The following is an 8,223-nucleotide window of genomic DNA, read 5'->3' as shown; positions in this document are numbered from 1 at the left end:
GCAAACCCTAAAGGAACCTTGACCGAATCAAACGAAATCCCAAAGAATAATTATTAGATTATTAAGCAATCAGTTGGATTGATTTCCTTACAGTCATCAATTAATGTTAATTAATAGTATCATAGGCAAACAATCTCACGAAACACTAAACCATAGATAACTTGATAAGCTAAACACGACATCATGGACAAGGATCAACACAATAACCAAGCAAGAATCTGTCACTAATCTAACCTAGAATGCAATTGACCAAGACACATGAACAACTCCTCACCTCACAGCTATTGGAATTTAGCAGAACATTACAACCCTAACCAACTATCAACAAGCTTCTATGATCTAATAGGCCTATTCAATCACAATAATCAAAACACCAAGTAATGATTAAACATAAACCCTAAATCTAAAGAACACAATCAAGAGATAAAAGATCTATGTGAAGCAATAGTTAACAATCAATCAAGATAACAAACATTCATATGCATCATGAAAACAAAATCAAGTGTTTACTATTAAATCAACAAAACCATAATCAAAACAATCGTCCAAAGCAAGAATCAAGCGCCAAACATGTTCATCAAACCTAGGTAGACATGAAGTCTAGCCTAGAATCATTATTAAAAACGAATCCAAACAAAGTAAACAAAAGAGAATCATGATAAATAACAAGAACGGAGAAAGTAGAGCGATAAAACCCTTAAAACTCCTTCCTTGATTGATTGAATGAAAGCTTCTTGATCTCTAATGTAATCACCCTCCAAAAACCTTCAATCTCTTGCTCTTCTATCTCCAAAATCGGCTGGAATCAGTTATAAACCCGTCTAGGTTTGCAAAATTTCGGATGTCACATAGTTATTTACAAATAAATAATATTAACTATTCAAAATAAGTAATAAGATATATCAAAAAAATTAGAAAAATACCACTCGCATTTCGCATTGAAGAACCGTAATATTCACATCATATTACAAACTTTTCTCAAAAACCATACTTTCTTTCACAATACCAAATCTTTACAGACCCCACTAAAAATGATTAAAATTATACACACACATGTATGTGTGTCAATGTGAGTGGGGGTGCTCACATGGAGTCCGTCCCCAAGTCCTCCCCCACAGACTTTGCTCCAGAGCACTACCTCCCTCCATCCCCTCGTCCATCCGTCTGTCACCTCACACAAACAGCAACAACGCTAGCGTTTTGGGTGCTCTAATATACTACGAATATGAATATGAATATGTTAAATGAGATATTTTCATTAATTTTAACATCCAAACGTCATAAATGCCTCATATACCAAATAAAGTAAAATCATCTTGTGTTACCATTTTATTAAAACTATATCATCCATTCAAAATCATGATAAGAAAAACAACTTAATCTTATTTAAATTCCTTTATTTTAGTCATGTATATATGTGCATGCCTTAAATCTGCCTTAATATCTTGATATTTGATGGTTTTTAGATCGGGTATACCGGACGTGTATTTTTAATATATAAACATGTAACTGATGGTTTTTAGGTCTGATATATCAAAATTCGGATGTGTATCTTACTATACTAATAAAAGAAAACGTTGAATCTTATGTGTCGAGTCTACATTTCTTCTAATTTATAATCTCACGTGTCATTCATTCTAGCTATCCGTGGGTTATGAATCAAAACCATTTGTCAATTAGGTTATAGCATAGTGTGAATTTTATTCATTGCTCGGCTAAGTGCCATTTTTATACATGAGTAAATGATCTGAACCAATTTTTTTAACAAAACTAAACGAACAGATTTAATTTTGTAACAAAAAATATGGTTCGGTTCATTTATTTTTGTTACAAAATTAGTTCGGCTCATTTATTTTGACCATTGGATTAAGTAAATGAGAAATACAAAATATTACTATTTTATCCCTGACTTAATGGAAAAAAAAACGGGGTTAACGAACAGTGCTAAAATAGCATGGTTTTGGAAACGTCGAGGGCTGATTTACAAGAAATTTAAAAAAAGGTACCAAAGTTGCGTAGTTGGTTAATGTATAGAAACAATGAATAAAATCCATACTATGTTATAACCTAATTGGCAAATAGTTTTGATCCACAACCATAAATAACTATAATGAATGAAATGCGAGATTAAAAATTAGAAGAAACGTAAGTTTGACATATAAGTTTTAATGTTTTCATTTATTTTATTAGTATAGTAAGATAAAATAAGATAAGACAGCTAATACCCGACTTGTTTTAGGATGGACAGAACCATGGACGAAAAGTCAAAAACTACGTGGCGTGCTAAACACTTGAACACCCCCACCCAAACACAAGTAGAGGTGCACAAAAAACCCGAACCCGGAACCGGACCCGAAATAAATTCCCGGAACCGGTTTTTCTAATTAATACCCGAACCCGAATCCGACTATTACCAATACTCGGTCATACCCGTACCCGGTAATACCCGAACCCGGTTCTATACCCGAACCCAGGTATTTAGAAAACCCGATTTGTGCACCTCTAAACACAAGTTTGACGTGTTTGAAGACAAAAGTCGGAACTCAGTGACTCAGTCACCACCATATTCTCCTCTTTGTTTTTTTAATTATTATTATTTTTAACCAATTCTCCTCCAAACCGATTGACGCTACCTTCCCATTTCATTTCCTGTGGTTCAATTACATCTATCTTTCAGTAGTAATCTTCTGTTAATAATAATAATAATAATAATAATAATAATCACTCAATCAATATGCATTCAAATCACCTCCTTCTCGAAGAGCCTATCCGCATGGCACCAATTCTCGAGCCTTCTAAACCTGTAAGTATTAGTATTATATTTCAATTAACAGATCTGTTTCGAATTGATCGTATGTGACTTCACCTCGTTTATGTGTACCATCTGGTTATATTGAATTAATTAATTAATTGTGAATTTGTATTTGTAGAATGCGATGATGAAAATAGTTGGAACCCTAGGTCCTCGCTCACGTTCAGTTGATGTTATCTCCGGTTGCCTCAACGCTGGCATGTCTGGTGAGTTTTTTTAATTGAATTGTGATTTGTTATGTAAATAAGCTCGAGATCTGCTCGTTTTAACTTACGAGAGCTCGAGCTCTGCTTGTTGATTAGTTATTAATCTATAGGGTTTGGATCAAATACAAATGAAATTAACGTCTTAATCGTGCAAATCAAGTAGTGTAATTATTATATATACAACATAGTGTAATTACAGTGTAGTGTAGTTACGACATAGTATACTTGCACTACGTTGTAGTTACATAATTACGCTACTTGTATATATAATTACGCTATTTGATTCGCATGGTTAACACAGTTTTTTAGTTTGTACGCTAACTTTCCCCTAATCTATAAACATTTTTAATTATTTTATATATTTTGAGAACAGCCTTAAACAAGCCTACACTCAGCTTGAGCTCGTGTGATGAGCAAAGCTTGGCTGTGCGGTGTAAAATTATTAGTTAGAATTCCAATAGACTTTTAAATTGTTAAGCCCTGTTGGGCTCGATTACTGAACGGGCTTCATTTGAGGCTCGAGTTCGGCTCGGGATCAGCTTGTATACATTTTTTAATTATTTTATATGTTTTGAGAATAACTTTAAATGATCGGCTGGAGCTTGTGTGCGGCACCTTAAACGAGCAAAAGCTCGGCTTGAGCTCAGCTGTGTAGTGTAAAGTTAATAGTTAGAATTCGAAAAGAGTTACAACTTACAACTTAAAAATACACAAGGCTCGAGCTCGGGCTCAATTACTAAACGGGCTTTATTGAGGCTCGGCTCATTTTAAGCTTTTTATCAATCCAATTTCAAGTAGCTCGGGGGCGTCTTGGCTTGTTTGCACCCCTATTTGTTATACTCGTATAGTGATGCCAAGCATGCAAGCCGATGCTGCGTTGTAATTTTCGAACGCCGAAATAAACGATCATTATTCATTAATTTCTATCTCCAGTGCCCCTTGACCCCCATCTAGTTTTGCACTTTTAAGTTGTCTTTGATTCCATTAGTTAGGAATAATGAGATTCATTTACTAACCGTTTGGTGTGTTCTAATGTGATTCAGTTGCTAGATTTGATTTTTCATGGGGAGATTCTGCATATCACCAGGAAACGTTGGATAATCTGAGGACCGCAGTCAAGAGCACTAAGAAACTTTGTGCTGTACGCTATTTTTTCTTTCCTTATAACCTATTTCAATTAATCATTTTCATGTAACTACAAATTTTTATCTTCATTTAAAATAATTCATTTTATTTCCAGGTAATGCTCGATACAGTTGGCGCTGAGATGCAGGTTGTGAATAAGAGTGAGAAGGCCATATCTCTTCAACAGGATGATAATGTTATTTTGACCCCTGATAAAGGTCAAGAAGCTTCTTCTCAAGTACTGCCAATCAACTTTGATGGATTAGCTAAGGTGAAAATGGTTTTGCCCAATTTATCATTATTATCTTTATTGTTTTTAACTTAAGTAATTGATGTCATCCATGTAACAAGGAAACTATGAAAACTTGTAGCTCAGTTAATTTTAGTGCTTTTATTTAATATGTGATAATTTACAATAAAACCCACAAAATTTCTTGAAGTTTTGCATTTTGGTAACATACTGTAGCGGTTCCTATACGCTTATGAGACTGTTTATGTGATCTTTACAGGCTGTGAAGAAGGGTGACACCATTTTCGTTGGTCAATACTTGTTCACTGGAAGTGAAACCACCTCTGTTTGGCTGGAGGTATCCGATTTCTTCCTTTTTTTTCCGTTCATTGTAAAACTATAGCAATTAGCACACATATGCCTTTTCACATCGAGACATCCCATTTTAAGCACACACATGCAAAACCAAATCTTGAAAGCATAAATGATTTGTTTTTAACTGGATTTGAGCAGGTTGATAAAGTGGATGGCAGTGATGTTGATTGCAAGATAAAAAATTCGGCAACTTTAGCTGGGTCTTTGTTTACTCTCCATGCCTCTCAAGTTCATATTGATCTGCCTACACTCACCGAAAAAGATAAAGCGGTGAGCATGTTCACATGGTTTTGTTTCAGTTTAAGGAGATTTTTGCTTCAATATTGTTATCTAGGCGGTTTATTAATAGAAAATTGAATTTAGAAGCTTCTTACATAAGCGCAAAAAAAATTGAAATTCAAATATCAAGAGCATAATGCCCCACCATTTAACTATAAGAAAGCTGTTATAATTGAACATATTATCTCCTAATTCATATTCTACTTGGTTACATTTAGTTTAAACAAAAAAAGTGGTAATTACTCGTGGGCAAATGTTTCTTTTTTCACATTAAATATCTTAAATGATGGAAATTGTATATTTTGCACATCAAATACTTTTAGGTTCATCATCAGGTTTAAATAGTCTCTCTAACTCGCTTAGGGATTTTAACTGTTAAGTGCCTTTTCATTCATTCTTGTAATGAATATAAAACGTAATGGTTGGTGAATTATGTTAAGAAAAATGTGCAACACTTTTTACCTGCTAAACATTATTGTGTGCTATTATCAGTAAACCAAATTGTCAGGATTTGCTGCCAAATTATCCTAAAATTATGTGTTTCGATGATTTGGACCGGTTCCATGATTATATATGAAGTAAAAGTGACCAAATAGTGGCTAGCTAGCACTATTAATCTTTTTTTCCTTTCATGATATTGTTTATAAGTTACTTGATTAATTATTTGAAAGTTGTGCTTTACGGTTTTATCTCCCTATTTCAGAACATTAGCTCTTGGGGCGTTGCAAACAAAATCGACTTTCTTTCATTGTCATACACGCGCCATGCACAGGATGTTCGTGAAGTAAGTGTGCTTTTACAGATTTGCCCATATTTATATTTTGCACATTTGCTAGTACTGCCACTATATCTATATTGTTGTTTTTATCGTTTTGACACACAATTCCAGGCCCGCGAATATCTTTCCAAACTTGGTGATCTTAGTCAAACTCAAATTTTTGCAAAAATTGAAAATGTAGAGGTAATGATTTTATCCGTTTATATGTTTTTTTTGTGTTTTTTAAAAAAAGTCTTTTTGTCTTTAAACTTCTTAATATCTTCAATTTGTTCTACAGGGTCTAACTCACTTTGACGAGATCCTTCAAGAGGCAGATGGTATAATTCTTTCACGTGGAAATCTTGGCATTGATCTTCCACCAGAAAAGGTATTTATTCACGTTTTCGGGATCTTCTTGGGCCATTTTTTTCTTTTATATATTAATGTTTGTTCAAGCTTTAATCCGACTGCTATAAATTGTGCAGGTGTTTTTATTTCAAAAAGCTGCTCTTTACAAGTGTAACATGGCTGGAAAACCCGCAGTGGTTACTCGTGTTGTTGATAGCATGACTGACAATCTGAGACCAACTCGTGCAGAAGCAACTGATGTTGCTAATGCTGTATTAGATGGTTAATATCTTGTCTTAAATCCTATAAATTTACATGTCAGCACATTAATTTCCTGTTAAATAAATCATCAAATATTTTACAGGAAGTGATGCAATTCTTCTTGGTGCCGAAACCCTGCGTGGATTATACCCTGTTGAAACAATATCTATTGTTGGTAAAATTTGTGCTGAGGTAACATATCATCATTTGGAAATTTAATGCGTCTTATTTATGTTCTTGTTTAATAAAATTAATTTTACAGGCAGAAAAGGTTTTCAACCAAGATCTTTACTTCAAGAAAACTGTCAAATATGTTGGAGAACCAATGACTCACTTGGATTCAATTGCTTCGTCTCCGGCATCCTTTATTTCTTGCTTGTATGTAGGGGTGTAGCCGAGCTCTCGTGATTATATATACATAATAGTATTTAATTTTTTACTTTTTTTATGAAAGATGGTAAAATGACCAAAATGTCTCACGTGCATTGCACATGACTGGACTTTATAGGAAAAATTAATTTTCATTAGTGAAAAGGGCTTAAAATATTACCTTAGTTAAAAGGACACAGCATGCAATTTGGTGTAAACGTAAAGGACCAAAAGTTTAATTTACTCTAGAAAAGTTATATACATATATACATATATATATATAAAATAAAAGTCAAGGTCTGTATATGAAACCTGGGCTCTGCTCATTTAAGCTTGTCTTGGTTCGAGCTCGGTCAGCTCGTTTTGTTTAATGCAAAATACTGATAAGAATATTTAATCGTTATTTAGGTTCGTGCAGCCATTAAAGTGAAAGCATCTGTTATTATCTGCTTCACTTCATCTGGAAGGGCTGCAAGGTACTTTATGCTTAATCAATGGGTGGCACTTTAGTAAATAAAAATATATTTTCGTATGCTTACAAATAAGTTGTTATAAATGCAGATTAATTGCAAAGTATCGACCAACAATGCCTGTTCTATCAGTTGTCATTCCTCGGTTAAAGACTAATCAGTTACGGTGGAGTTTCAGTGGTGCATTTGAGGTATGCTTATCTCGTTTTTTTTTCTCTCACAACATTTTATTTTATAAAAACTAATTTTTTGTTATTATTTGAAATGAACGATTAGGCAAGGCAATCACTTATTGTTAGAGGTCTTTTCCCCATGCTTGCCGACCCTCGACATCCTGTAAGTTGGAATTTATATATAATTTAAAAGTAAAAAGATTTAATCATCAAAACACTAAAATCTCTTTATATATTAGTAACCCGATTCTTGTATTTACAGGCTGAATCTACAAGTGCAACAAATGAATCAGTTCTAAAGGTTGCACTAGACCACGGAAAAGCCTCTGGAGTGATTAAATCACACGATCGGGTTGTTGTTTGCCAAAAGGTTGGAGATGCTTCGGTTGTTAAAATCATCGAGCTTGAAGATTAGAAACCGTTTGCATGCACGCATCATTTGACAATATTATTTAAACTTGTGTTTATATCATACATTCCACAGTTTGGTTTGGGGCAAAGTTTTGTTACAGAAAACTGAAATTATGATACAGTATTTAATACCCCTTGCTTCATGTCTTAATGTAGCTTTTGATAAAGAATGGAATAAAAAGGGGTTTCTGGTTTTGTTATTTCATAGTTTTGTAGTTTAGCAAGTATTATGCCCATGAGGTGATCTTAGTGTATCATATATTTAGCTTGTCAAGTGGAAAACAAGCTTAAAATTGAAGTTCTCTAATGATTACCAATACGTCTAAATTGTGATTATGGTATTTAAAGACATTCAAAATATAAGTTTAATAAGTTAATGTCTCTCTTTCATCCACGTTCACTATGAGA

The 8,223-nt window shown here is 33.7% G+C and overlaps 1 protein-coding gene across 1 annotated transcript; it reads left to right on the top strand.

The window, feature by feature from the left end:
- The first annotated feature begins 2,620 nt into the window (after positions 1–2,620).
- On the top strand, positions 2,621–7,931 carry LOC143616759 (pyruvate kinase 1, cytosolic-like). The gene is made up of 15 exons (XM_077089500.1): positions 2,621–3,018; positions 4,062–4,159; positions 4,259–4,414; positions 4,653–4,730; positions 4,886–5,017; positions 5,730–5,810; positions 5,916–5,987; positions 6,082–6,171; positions 6,269–6,413; positions 6,496–6,584; positions 6,655–6,750; positions 7,170–7,237; positions 7,323–7,422; positions 7,508–7,567; positions 7,667–7,931. Exons 1-15 carry the CDS (start codon positions 2,937–2,939, stop codon positions 7,817–7,819), a joined length of 1,500 nt encoding a protein of 499 aa, XP_076945615.1. The 5' UTR covers positions 2,621–2,936; the 3' UTR covers positions 7,820–7,931.
- The last annotated feature ends 292 nt before the right edge of the window (positions 7,932–8,223 follow it).

Source organism: Bidens hawaiensis, unplaced genomic scaffold (assembly GCF_021521415.1).
Source record: "Bidens hawaiensis isolate Kalapana, Puna unplaced genomic scaffold, B.hawaiensis_p1.1 tig00049652_1, whole genome shotgun sequence".
NCBI classification, from domain to species: Eukaryota; Viridiplantae; Streptophyta; class Magnoliopsida; order Asterales; family Asteraceae; genus Bidens; species Bidens hawaiensis.
Note: the sequence above shows the minus strand (reverse complement) of the source record. Positions and strands in the feature narration are given on the sequence as shown.

Bases quoted from the DNA above. Each gene is read 5' to 3' on its own strand.
- LOC143616759 (XM_077089500.1), top strand. From the start codon at position 2,937: ATGATGAAAATAGTTGGAACCCTAGGTCCTCGCTCACGTTCAGTTGAT. The intron at 3,019-4,061 runs GTGAGTTTTTTT...AATGTGATTCAG, and splicing joins CCTCAACGCTGGCATGTCTG to TTGCTAGATTTGATTTTTCA. The intron at 4,160-4,258 runs GTACGCTATTTT...TTTTATTTCCAG, and splicing joins GCACTAAGAAACTTTGTGCT to GTAATGCTCGATACAGTTGG.